The sequence below is a fragment of the Chenopodium album genome, chromosome 24 (genome assembly GCF_948465745.1).
Source record: "Chenopodium album chromosome 24, dcCheAlbu1.1, whole genome shotgun sequence".
Lineage (NCBI taxonomy): Eukaryota > Viridiplantae > Streptophyta > Magnoliopsida > Caryophyllales > Amaranthaceae > Chenopodium > Chenopodium album.
Genome location: NC_137857.1, coordinates 25,104,019 through 25,118,231, shown reverse-complemented (window position 1 = coordinate 25,118,231; position 14,213 = coordinate 25,104,019). Strand labels below are relative to the sequence as shown.

The window sequence follows — 14,213 nt, the reverse complement described above, 5'->3', positions numbered from 1 at the left end:
CTTCTTCTTCTCCTGATTCCATCTCCTTCTCCTCGTCTTCTTCTTCTGCTTCAAATTGATCAGCCAGCGCAGGAGCCTCCTCCACTTGATTCACCATAACAGGAGGCTGCTCCACTTGATTCACCAGCACAACAGGCTCCTCAAACACAACTTCTTTAACTACTCCCTCTTCCTCGCTTATCTCCATGTTACACTCGCCGCCCTCAACACCGGTAGCCGCAGCGCCGCTTCCATTACCACCCACCACCTGCATTTGGGATGATTTGCCAACAACAAATTGTTTCTTCCTCGTCGGAGCACAGTCTTCGTTGTTGTCACTATCTATTTCAATAACACCCTCACAATTTCTATCAATTCTAACTTCTTTACCACCTATTTTGTCTTCATCAGTCCTGTCGCAATTTCCTAACAGCTTGTTTATAGCATCAAGCTCCTTCAACCATGCATCCACCTTGCGAATTACATCAACCCTAATCAAGAATTGCAGCTAATTGGCCCTCAACATTCGACTTCCTCAATTCAAGAAACCGACGATATGCTTCAAAAATTGAAGAGCCTCCATTGTTTCCGACCATCTTCAAAGCTCAGAATGATAACAAAATAAAAGCTTTTTTTTAAAAACGAAATAATTGGGCAAAGAAGGAGATTGTGGACTAGAAAAAAATGATGAGACTTTGAAATATTCAACCAACAATTGCAACCCTTCAACTTCATGTCTCTTCATATACTCTGCCACCCTCTTTTTGCAGAAGAGCAAGCGCTACATCGGTTTAAACAACTCATGTTAACCAAGGAACTTCAATTTTGATTGTCCAATAGTTAATGCTTGTTAAATATACTACATAGGAACATTCTCAAAATAGAAAAGAAAGCTCCTAGGAGTGCGCAGGAACATAGGAACTTTTCGTACTTTAATTAGAAACATCAGACCTTGGGAACTTTAGCTGTCTTGAATGTGCATATCTCTGGTCTTGATCAAGAATTTTCCTTTCATTTTTTTATCTCCCTCTTCATATTTTTCAATCAAGTGAAAGTCTAGTGGGTAGTTGGGAGTACGTGTTTAGGTTTAGAACCTTGTATCTTTGGTTTCCCCATGGTGAATCTGGCTCTTTGAGCTTGTCATAGGGAGAGCCAAGCCACCCAAGTCTGGTGTTGACTTGCATTTGCCTTGCACGTGAATCGTTAAACACCAAATTTTCCCCAAAAAATACACGATTTTTCCTTCTCTCTTTCATACTCTCATTAGTTAGGAGCCCTCCTCTGTCATCTTCCATTTGAAATTTCCTCCATGTGCGAGTACTCAACTCAAACCCAATCAAGTATATCCCAAAAAAATCAATTTGCAAATTTGGCACCTTAAATTACTTAGTAGAAGCATGTAATTGTCCATTGGTTCTCTCATTATTCCTTAAATTACTGAACTCAAACCCAATCAAGTATATCCCAAAAAATTCATTCCCCCACCCCCCCAAATTGACACGCCCAGATTTTTCATTATTTCAATGCGATTGTGGTAGACTTTTGGGCACCATGGTGTGGATCTTGCAATAGTTCACAAGCAGGACACATATGTCATATGTAGCATTCCTATTTCCTAAAGTACTGTTCTTTAATAAAGAAGAAAGGAAAGAAAGTATATTATTGGTGATGTGCTTAAGTCTACTTTAACTGATTCCATTGAGAAGTATTAATCTAGGTACTAATTAATTAAAAAATCAGTTTTTTTTCTTCTAAATTATGAACAAAACTCAACAACGTTATTGTTGAATGGACCAATTCAACCAAAAGCTTAAGCTGATGGTTAAGGCCCAGGAATATATTATATACTCTATCACTCCCCCTCACATGAAGCCCTCCCATACCCGGCGCGAATTAATTCCACTTTAAAGGCGGGGTGGAAAAGATTCGAACCCGTGACCTCTATGTCACGTTGGCTCCGATACCATGTTGAAGGATCATCTCAACCAAAAACTTAAGTTGTTGGTTGAAGCCCAGGAATATAGGTTATATACTCTATCATTTATTTAATAAGAGTTGCTTATAATTGTATATCACATGCAAGTCAACACCAAAAAGATTAGTTAATGGTTGGAAAATTAAGAGTTGTAAACTTTCACAAATAAAATTTTAAAACTGGTAGTTTTTGACAAAAAAATATTTATAAGGTAGTTTTTCGCAAAAACTTGTAATTAAAAGATAGTTTTTCGCAAATTTTCCTAATCTAAATATAAATTTACCCATTCAACATGTTACAGGTCAATTGGGACCATTAGAAACAAATTCATATTAAAGTTTGGATTATTAGAGCGAATGAAACAAAGTTAGGATTATTTTAGTCAATTTTTTAGTTTTTTTAATTAGCCTTTTTTAATTAAAAAATATTTATTTAAGAAAATAGCCCTTTTTTTTTTTTTTTTTTGCAATTTATTACCAGATTGCCACAAGGAGAAACAAATTTTGTTTCTCCTTGTGAGCAAATAAGGCTTTTTGTATGTAAATTAGATAACTTTATTATGTTGAGAAGGTTTTGCGTGACACCGTTTTACGTGAGTCCGGTTTATAATGCACACACCCATCCCCCATCCACTGCCACTACCTAGCCATTTGTCGGCGGCCTGCGACCACCCTCCCCCTCCCAACTCCCGGTGCCAGCGACCCTCCCCCACCCATTCCCCGACGCCGGCGACTCCATTCCCTCCCTCTTTGTGTTTATGATTGTTCAGAACATTGATAGATTCACAAAATTAAAGCCCTGCTCCCTCCTTTTCCTCGCCCACCATCTGTTCATTCTTATTCTCCACTGAAACTGTTTGTGCAATTCTTCATGTGGGTGTTGTTGATTTCTTGAGTTTTTTTTAATGGGTTTTCCTCAAATTTATCTGGGTAATTCTTGATTTTTTTGGGTTGTTTTAGATTTTTACGTGCTTCAATTTCTACAAACAAAAAAAAAAACAAACAAGGAAGGCGAAGAGAACAACAGTAGCAACAACAACGACACTATCTGATACTTATGAACCAATATTTGACTATTATAATCTAATTTTTGATACTTTTAATCTAATATCTTAATTATAATCTAATTTTTGAACATTACAATCTAATATCTGATAATTATAACTTAATATATAACCATTATTATTTAATTTCTGACATTTTTAATCTAATATCTGATATTTATAACTTAATATATGACCATTATTATTATTATTATCTAAATTATGTCAAACAAGAATTTGTTGTAAATTGTTATTATTATGGATGTCTACTATGGCTTGTAACTCCCACATCTTTATGACTCCCATTGTAACCCCCTTATATTATGACTACTATACTACACTTAGTAACCCCTACTTAGATGAACTCTTCATTGTCTTATGGGTTATCATATGCTCATGTATAAATATGGCATACCTTGATGAAATGGAAGATATAACACATTGCATTACCATTTAATTATGTCGACATGAAACTATCAAAGAATGTTATTCAACTACAAGTGTGAAGTTACTAATACAATGGATCATTACACTAGAAGATATCAAATCTATACTACTATATTAAAAGGCGTTTATAAAAACGTCTATGCGCCACGTAGCATCTTCCAAATTATGCCACGTCACTTCACCAATAATTCATGACGCCACGTCACTTCACAAACATTTGACGGCGCCATGTCACCTACCCAACATCTCCACATACCACACCATCACTAAATATAAAAAAATGATGATAAGGATTTGAACCCCAAACCACTTACAACAAAATTGACTCTTTAGCCATCTAAGCTAATTATCAAACACATTATAACTATGAAAAAGAAATATATATAACTTTAAACCATATGGCTTAATTATTAAAAAAAAAACACATATTTATTTCCTACTTCACTCTTTATTCCCTACTTTGTACTCTGCATATTAAAAAGTGTTCCTAAACCTCTTATTACACATATTACTATTTAACCATCTAAGCCAATATCAACCACTTGTATGTTATTTGTATAGAAAAAAATTCATATAAGTGCAAACCACAAAATTCAATTTAAAAATAAAAAAAAAACTATAAGAATAACTCAATTTTGGTTTGACAATGACAATTGCAGTTTTGAAAAGCCTTCTAAAAAATTTATTGATTGTACGCTACAACAGTAGCAACTCTGGGCAACGCCCGGGGGTCACTCACTAGTTATTTATTCATAAGGGGGAGAAAATACGCGCTGCACTACTCTTTTTCCCTTGATTATGGTTTTGTCCCACATTGGGTTTCCTTGGCAAGGTTTTAATGAGGCAGCTGTTCGAACGTATTACGAAGAATGTTGTATTCTTTTTTCTTCATTAAGTTTTTACCAAAAGGGTTTTTCCTTTTAAGGTTTTAACGAGTCACAAACTTCGTTAATGGATAATCAAGGGGGAGTGTTGTAAATTATTCCATTACGGCTTGTAACTCCCACATCTTGATGACTCCTATTGTAACCCCCTTATATTATGACTAATTTACTACACTTTGTAATCCCTACTTAGATGGAATCTTTATTGTTTTATGGGTTATCATATGCTCATGTATAAATATGGCGGCATAGCTTTTTTTTTTTTTTGAAGGCTGGCGGCATAGCTTAATGAAATGGAAGATAGAACACATTGCATTACCATTTATATCTTTCTCTACAATATTCTCTAATCTTTAATAGATTTATTAAATTTTTTTTCCTGTTTATATGACTGGACTCACCTAAGTCATATACTTTCACTACTTTGGTACTCGTACCTTTTTTCTTAGAAACCCCTTATTCCGTTACTTATCAATTACCAATTTTGTAAACAACTCGTAGAACAACAACTAACCATTCAATCTTTCCCTAACAAGCCATCAATTATTCCACAAAATTAAAAAAATAAAAAATCATTAAAGGGAATCAATAAACCCGAATATCCGAAGCACATTGTTAAACCCAGCCATGCAATGCATCCCTAAATCTATAAATTATCCATCAATCCGTTGACATTTGACTCTCTCTTAATATACCCACTTCCCATTATCATCTTCATTAGCTGTAGTCGTCGCAATACTCACGTCCTTCCGTACTAGGACCCACTTTTCATCGTTCATCTTCTAATACAAAAACTCTCGCAAATCCCACTTTATTTCATAAAACCGCTAAATTCTTAATCGCTGAAGAAAACAGAGTTTCGTTTTTGTGAAGTGGGGTTTTGTGTTTGATTAATTTAGGGAAGGTTGTTGATCAATGGAGTTGCAAAACGTTGGAATTGTGAGTTGTGGGAAGTGGATTAAACGCCCAGAAAAAGCTAATTTGGTGGTTTTGGGAAAATCTTATAAATCATCTTCTGCAAAATCAAAGCTTGAGATTTTCTCCTTTGATTCTAAGACCCTTTCTCTCTCTTCTTCTCCATTGGTATCATACGATATTTTATTTCAATTTTAATTATTTAATTTTAAATTTTGATGGGGTTGATCATAATTATTCTGAATTTGAATTTTGGGTTGTTATGTTTTTTCAGGCTGAATATGAAATTGAAGATGGAGAGCCAATTAGTATTGCGGTGCACCCAAATGGGGATCAAATAATTTGTGCTACTTCTTCTGGTGATTGCGAGTATTGTCTTTAATCTTTTCTTATACTTTGTCATCCCTTTTAATATCAGTTTTAGCTATAATTTGTTGGTTTGATGCATTTTGGGCTTATGGAAGGTTAACGGGTAATAGATGGAACAGGGTTTGAATGTCTTTGATGCGAACTCGTAGAAATTGTACTTGAACTACTTTTATTCATTACTCATTAGTATTTTGGTGAATTATCTGTTCTAAATATATGATATGCTATATTTGTTTTAATATTTGTTGTGTGAGGCGGAAGTAGATTTATATTGGTTGACCATGAATGTGAGTGTCATACATTTTAGGGTATGCTTGGATTAAGGGAGATGTATTACTAGGGTGATAAAAGTCAAACTAAGCAAAATGAAAGTGAATATAGAAAGGAGGAGATAGTGATGGTTTGATTGTAAGGAAAATTACGTAGTGATGGTGTGGTATGAGGTAAAAAAAGAGGAACTAATATCCTCATTTGGGGGGTAATAGTTACACTAGGGGGAGGGTGGGTAACTATTACCCTGATTATGAAGATAATAATTCCTCCATCTCCCTTTTTCTTATGGCACAACTATCTTATTTCATTTGTAAACACTTTGTCTCATACAACAACACTTCTAATTACTTATGTTTTTTCAAGTTTGACTTTAATTCCCCCCTTAATTTATTACCCCCAATTCAAGCATGCCCTTAGTGTGTTAGCTCTTGTAGGGAAGGGGGCCTTCTTTTTGGGGGGTAGTAGAGAGGTTATTTGGGTAGGGAAGTGGGCTTATAGTTGATATATATATAAAGATATCAAAGGAAGTATTCTAATTTAGTTGGTATGTAAGATGGAGGGGAGAGATATTGGACTCAAACAAAAAGGAGATGGAAGAAGGGAAAACAATAGGAATTAGAAGATGATAGAGAGAAGATCCCTTACTCAACATTTTGCAGTAGTAAGTAAATTGTATTCAGAGGTTTGGTTGCATAATTGTTGTGTTTGATAAGGATAGGCTGTTAGTACTATTAAGACCTGTGCAGAGCATACTCATACTCAAGATTAGTGATGTTGTTTGAAAGTCTCGTGGATTTAGTAATAAAAAGTGTCATTGAATCTATAAAAAAATCTGGCAAGATGAAGCTTTCGAAAATCTCCAATTAGCCTTGAGAATGTAAATTTTTTTTTATTTAAAGATTTAGCGAGAGGCTTATGGAGTTGTGTGCTCAAGTTATTAGTTTACTGATCCTATATTCTATACTTATAGAGCAGGAGTGACGCAAGGCCTTTCAGACAGACCCATGCTTTATAGTATCTTCTTAAATTATTTTGATCCTTGGTTTTGCCCTACAAATAAGGCTTACTCAAAAGTGATAGCAAATACATGTAAGTGGGCATAATGGTTTGAACTTCATCAACAAAAGTCAGCTTGCTCAAAGCACTAGTCTGCTTTCTGCAATGAGTGATTTTTATCCACAAAATTCTTTCCTGATGTGATTTTCATTGAATAAAATCCTAGTGTTTTTGTTATGTCTAACTACCCTTTAAACTTTTTTTCTTGTTTTCCTCCAGTAATTTTTGCTTAAGAAACATCTTGCACATCAGATTTTGTGCAATTTCTTTCTATCCAAATTTTCAAGTAGATCATAACATTTGTTATGTTTCCCTTACATCTTTGATGATATGCTTTTAGACTCAGATATCTAATTGTAGAGGCCATGCCGTTGTAAGTTTTTTCTGTGTGGAAAGTAACTTAATTCATCCTTGGGGTCAATTGAGTTTCTGAGTGAATGAACTCCCTACGATTTTGTGCTCAACTAGTAGCACTCCATGAATAATACCGAACTTAAGCACTGCAACACATAGCTATTTTGAACTTTTGGTAATTAAGACTTTATGACAGGTGACTGCATTGAGAACCAAATTTTGGTGATTTTGAAGTTTATGCTTATTGCTTGTCTCCTTTTCCTATCTCTCTTGAGTCTCTCCAATGTGATCCTCTTAAATGACGACAACAACAACACCAATTGAAGTTGAGAAGAAGTGTCTTACATGCCCAAACCAACGCAATCGGTTCTCTCCTATTTTATCCTCAGTGTTCACAACTCCAATTCTCCTCCTAATATCTTCATTTCTAATTCTATCCTTTAAGGTGTTACCACACATCCATCTTAACATACATATCTTTGCTACTCTATCTTCCTAATATGATTGTTCGTGAAAGCCCAACATTCTGACCCGTAACAACTCTAATAGCCGTCCGATTAAAATTTCCGTTAAACTTCAAATGTATGCTATGGTCACACGATACCTAGTTGCTACTCTCCATTTGAGCCAGCTGGACTTAATCCTGTGGGTTACATCTTGGTCTCCATTCTTCTACATAATTGACCGAAGGTATTTAAACTACTAGCTCATGGGCACCTCCTTACCATCCAAAGTTACTATATCCCCGCTTGACTTCCTCCTAGTGCTAAACTACATTTTATGTACTTAGTCTTGCTCCGTCATAGTCTAGACCCAAGATATTCAAGATTCTGCCTACGTTGCTCCAATTTGGAGCCTCTTTAAAGACAACACGGTAATGTTGATGTCAAGGTATAAACTTTTGAGGATAATTTGAAAGGTTTAAAACTTAGTTTGGTAATGCTAGACAATCAAGCCAATCAAGGTCTTAAAAATAATACTAAGGATTAGTTAAGATAGATTTATCTGGTTGGTAGATGGAGCTATTCAAAGTGGATGCAAAGTAAACCTTTTGATGTGGTACTCTATACTTCAAATCATTTACAAATCAGTTGATTCTCAAGCCTCCTTTGATTCATTTCGAAATAAGTATTTTGAACAGAAGAATGACATACTAGTTAGTACTTGAAACAAAATATCCTACCCTATCATTTGAGAAAAAAGACTGGCAAAAGCTTAGAGCTTTAGTCCACCCCCTCTCCCCCAAATGTTTGCATACAATGAAGTAGATTTTAACTAATATTAAATATTATTCTCTGTAAATTTTTTTAATTATATAGTATAACTTTTTACCATATCCAAAAGAGCATACAATGAATTGTAATCATCCCATCAAACCAATACCTATAGAACATTTGCATCCCAAACTTGTTAGGTAACCATGCTTCTTAATTAGAAAATTTAACCTTTTGTTTTCAATAACTCCATCATTGGCCCTTTAACCTTCCACTAAAGACCTTACTCCCCAATAGAGCAAGGAATATTGGGAAGTAGTAGCCAGGTTCTCAATCAAATTAATTTTGGACTCCCCCCCCCCCCCCCCCCCCCCCCCACACACACACACCCCAACACACAGACATCATCAATAATTGTGTCCATATTATCAAATACACCCTTCATTCTAAAATTAAAAAACCCTCCACCTAAGCAATGGCCTGATAAGCAGTTGTTTTTACTTGGGCTTTATAATTGTTTACCATGCACATGAAACAGCTTCCATCTATGAGTACTTAAAAAATGCAGTTCAGTTCTTTTTGTTAGTACCTATTTCACTCATTTTTAGAAGCATTTAACTTTTTGTGTACAACTGCAGATTATTTGAATTGTGTGCTCAAGAAACTTCTGTGAAACTGTTGCCTAAAGAGGCACCATCTCTACAAGGTATTGGACTGCAAACTTGTATAGAGTTTAGCGTTGATGGATGCAAACTTGGTTGTGGTGGAGAGGTAAGATGTTTATGACTATTGAATTTGATTTTGAAGAAGTGAATGAAAAGGGGCAAGTTTGTGTGGTCTAGTTTTATTGATGCTTGCTTTTCTTCACTCGCTTTTTCCAAGAAAAATAATAAATATGCTGTTCTTTTTCCTTTATCCCACATTACCTAATTTACTCTTCTCTCATTCAGGATGGGCATCTAAGAATCTTAGAGTGGCCTAGCTTGCGAATAATTCTTGATGAACCAAATGCTCAAAAGTCCTTTCGGGATATGGATTTCAGGTGACAATAAATTCCATATATCTAATATCCTTATTTGGTTCTGTACTCCATTCAGAGTGATTAATACTTAGTTGTGCACTTAGAATAGATTGGTAGATAGATTGTTGTTGGATAAAGGAACCTTGTTTATTTGCCACCAAGTGGTTGGCGGTTACAGTTATTTGATGACTTTTTTTTTTTTTTTTTTTTTTTGGTCTTTTTTAATACTCCTACAAGTGAAGAATTATGCTGTCACCTGTTATATCCTCGTTCCGATTTGTCAATACTTCTTCTTTTTCCTTTGTCCTCCTTTTCCTAGTCTGATTAATCATTAAAATGTATGTCAACTTGTCAAGCATTGCAAACATGTCGATTGACTGGGGTATCTAAAGAATTCGTAAAGATCTTAACTTGCTTTAATGGGTAGATATTCATTATGTAAGTTATATATTGTAACTTTTATATACATGACCACATCAAATATTTATGCTATTGCTCGGGTGTTTCTTTCCGAAGATAACTAGCTTTTAGTTGTGGATATGACCCCAGCAAAGCAGATTCTTATTCTAACAAAGCAAGGGCCTTCAGTAAATCATAATTGGACACCTTGTTATCCCTCTTCCATGTTTTCATCCTTAACCAGGATAACTTTACTCTTGTTAGGCTCTTAGCATTACTAACTGACTACCATTTTCTGGTGCAGTTGTATGAGCTCTTTTTAATTCTATGTTGGTATGTATTGGATTCTGTTTGTAAAGCTTATTGGAAAACAAGAAAAGTTGGCTTGATGATACGTAGATTTTGAAATATCAATAATATTTGGCTGCTATGATTTGGCTTATACGTCGTTTTTTTTACATTACAATCTGGTGTGGTTTTATCATTGAAGCTCCTCTTATAGTTTTACTTGGCACAGTCAATAAACAATGTACTGTTGTCTTTCAGCCTAGACTCTGAGTTCTTAGCCTCAACTTCTACTGATGGTTCAGCAAGAGTTTGGAATGCAAACGATGGAGTAACTGTGGCAACCTTGAAACGAGATCCAGTAGACCACTCGATTTAGTCTTAATTATTCATATGTGCTTACTTTTGATAACTTGGGCTGATGATACGTAAATTTCTTGTGCAGAATGAAAAGATTGAATTATGTTGCTTTTCAAAGGATGGAACTAAACCTTTTCTGTTTTGCACTGTTCAAAGAGGTAAATTAGCTTGTAGGTGATGCTGAGTTATTTACGTTTTTGGGAAAAAATTTCTTAAATTATCTGGAGTTGTAAACTAAAATAAAATTTGTCTAAATACAGCTAAGGCTAAGGCTAAACCGATGACTGTTGTTTGGGACATGAGTACTTGGAATAGAATTGGATTTAAGGTACTGCTTGCAAAGCCTGCTTCAGTGTTAACCACCAGCCAAGATGGAAAATATCTTGCCTTGTAAGGACCTAAACTCTAAAGATTTTCTCACATGCATCTGAACTCTACTCACATCAATGCTGTGCGCTTTCTATTTTTTCATGTATTGGTTCGATTAGCATCTGATGGTTTTTACTCTTACTAGTTCTAATTATTCTCCACATTAATATTATAGTGCTGTTTCTCTTACTGTCTCTGTTTGTCATAGCATAGTTCCATCTAGCTTTCTGTTGTATGTATGTAACTATGTACAAGTACTTCTTTCAATATGATACTATTTAGGAGGGAGAGATCATCCATGTATGCTTTTAGATTTTGTTTACTTGTCTTAAAGGAAGCATGCTTCAAATCAGTTCCGTTCCTGGTAAATATTGATTAGAAAACTACAATATGTCAAAAGCTTATCCTTACAATTTGGAGGCTCTTTGCCTCATTTCAATACAAAAATAGTGTAGAACTGAACATTAATGTAGCCCGTCCTCTCCCTCATTAAAAGTTAGAGAGCTGAGTCAAAGCAAATAATGCTGAGCAAAAAAGTTATTACCGTATCAGTATAAAGTATTGTGTTCTATTGATTTGTTGACATGCTTGTTGGGGGTTTAACTGATGATTTTCCTTCAAACACTATTTTTTCTTTTTTTGACAGGGGAAGTAAAGATGGTGATGTATGTGTAGTTGAAGTAAAAACAATGAGGATCAGTCACTGGAGTAAGAGGTTGCACCCGGGTACATCCATTGCAGCACTGGAGTTTTGTCCTAGTGAAAGGTAACTTAAAGTTCAATGTTTATATATGACTCTGCTGTTGTAGTTGTAGTTGCTGATGCCTGATAGTATGATAACTAATGAACTTTTTGCAAATTATGATTTACTTTGTCCTCTTTCTTGTAATTCTTCAAGTGTATCATCTTAGTAGCTGCATTATAGTTCAGTAACCAGATGAAGAATAGAAAGGGTCATGTAGGCATCAAATAAAAGGAATTTGGTTTAGAGTGTATCACTATGTGGTAATTTGCTGTGGATGGGTGCAGGGATTGATTCGAACAAAGCTAAAGAAATGTTACTTTGAATTTCAAACTTGTCCTTTTTTATTCTCCACAGAAGTAGGCATTGTTATGACATTTTCAAAGCCTTTTCCAATTTGTTCTGAATACTATTGATTTATTCTTTGCTTACTCGATATGCCAGCCTCTTTTGTTACCCTCACAAACGTGTATTGTTAGTCTGTTACCCATTAATGATGATAGATTACAACATGAGGTGTTGACCTGTCTAGTTTCTTGGCCTTTGCGACTCATTGAAATTCTTGTGGGTTCTATGTCCTCTTATTATCGGAGTGTCTTTAAACATACATCTTGCACTTTCCTTTCAGACTCTTTCTAGTAGGCACTTCCATAACAAACTTACAGGATGTTAGAGGGTAGAAATGTGTTGGATGTGTGCAGGGAAGTGACAAGAGATTATGGTTAGATTGTGAATTGCCAAAGGTGTTGGAGATTGATATAAAAAAAATGGATTTGGGGAAGTAAGCTCTTTTGGCCTTATAGAGCTCCAAGAAGAGAGCTTCTTTATAGACTAGCTTTCTTTAAATCTTGATCTCATGCAATTCTTGCTTGACAAGAGACGTAAAAATGATTTTTTATTAAAAATTGAGAAACATCAAGAAGAAATTCTGAGAAAAAGTTATCTGATGAGTTGCATTGCCAGATCTCTGTTAGGCCCTTAGGAGGCAAGGACTTCACATCTATAGTTGTCACATTTTAAAAGGCCTAATTTAGGAGTAAAAGTTTCTACTGTTATGTACTTTTGATACTAGAACTAGAATATTTCATTCTCATTTATAGCTTTAAATACATGCCATCACCTTGTTCAAATGACCTGATTCTGTTCAGGGGAGTAATAATTGTTTTTATCTTCAACTTGGCTGCTTTGCATTGTGTTGCTTTAAATGTTTATCTGACATTGTATTGCCAGGGTTGTACTTACAACTACTAAAGAATGGGGCGCTAAGGTGACACAGCTAACGGTTCCTGTAGAATGGAAAGGTCAGCCTTTCTCTCTATAATGCATTCCCAAGTCTTTCATAAATTGTAGTAAGGCGACAGAGCTAACATTCATGTCTCTTTATGCAGATTGGCAGATCTATGGGCTCCTGCTTGCTATGCTTTTGATTTCTGCAATAGCCTTTTATGTCTTCTACGTGATGTCCGATTCATTTTGGCAGCTTCCTCCCACATATCAGCCATCTACATCACACATCGATTCCCTTCTAGGAGACCCACTTTCATCTGAGGATCCATTTGGGCCACTCGATTTGTGATACTTGCTTTGACTTTCATAGTGTTTTGGGGTGCAACCAGGTTGAACCATCTTTTTGCAGTCTTAATTGATGAGGTTACAGTTTACACTGCTCTCCTTACCTGCAGTTCTAGCAAGGCAAGGTAGCAAGTAATTTCAGTCTTACTTTTTATTCATAATTTCTTTTTATTTAGTTGTCAACTCTTCCATGGGACACTAATGTATTGGTTTTTGAATATTAAAACCTACTTACCTGTAACTCTTAAATATGTAATTTATTTTAGGGGTGGTAATAGGATACGTATACAAAATATATTTCTGTTACTCTGCAAACTTTTTAATTTATACAGTATAGTACTTTTGCATCTGTGCTTACCTGCTATTCATCGCCAAAAATTTTAAATCATTCATGTCATATAATAAGAACTACATTAAGTGCATGCACTGGCGGATCTAGAATTTTTAAGTAGGGGTAGCACTGCGCACTACATACGAAAAAAAAACCCTACATATCGTGTTAACTCATACTCGTTATACACTATTATGGTATCGTCACATATATAAAACAAACAATTGAACAAACTGAGTTAACGGTTTGTATACAATCATTGGAAACCCTATTATGAAAATGGGAAGAATTTCTATGAATGGAGAGTGTATGAAACTGAATTAAACGTGAGACCTAAGAGCATTCACACCAATGAGTTAAAAAATGTACGTGAGAAGAAATAAATGTGAAAAAAAAAATACAAATAGCCTACACTAATGAGAAGAAACTAATCTCCTCATGGGGAGAATGAAATCAGTGCATAGGATGAAGAGAAATAAGGGTGAACAGTGGAACGGTGGGCCTTACTTGAAAACTGAAATTCAGTTTTTTTTTTTTTTTTTTTATTTTTTTTTTATAATTTTTTTGCTAACCCCACACCAAAACGACGTGTGTTAGGACTTGTGATTTCATGACATTCCCCAAAA

General features: G+C 35.1%; 1 protein-coding gene across 1 annotated transcript; it reads left to right on the top strand.

The window, feature by feature from the left end:
* Positions 1–5,014: 5,014 nt before the first annotated feature.
* LOC145611848 (SEC12-like protein 1) lies at positions 5,015–13,603 on the top strand. Its single transcript, XM_081667228.1, has 10 exons — positions 5,015–5,410; positions 5,517–5,611; positions 9,147–9,279; positions 9,459–9,550; positions 10,475–10,574; positions 10,659–10,731; positions 10,834–10,963; positions 11,589–11,708; positions 12,915–12,985; positions 13,073–13,603. The coding sequence occupies exons 1-10, from the start codon at positions 5,243–5,245 to the stop codon at positions 13,258–13,260; spliced, it is 1,170 nt and encodes a 389-aa protein (XP_081523354.1). The 5' UTR covers positions 5,015–5,242; the 3' UTR covers positions 13,261–13,603.
* Positions 13,604–14,213: the final 610 nt, after the last annotated feature.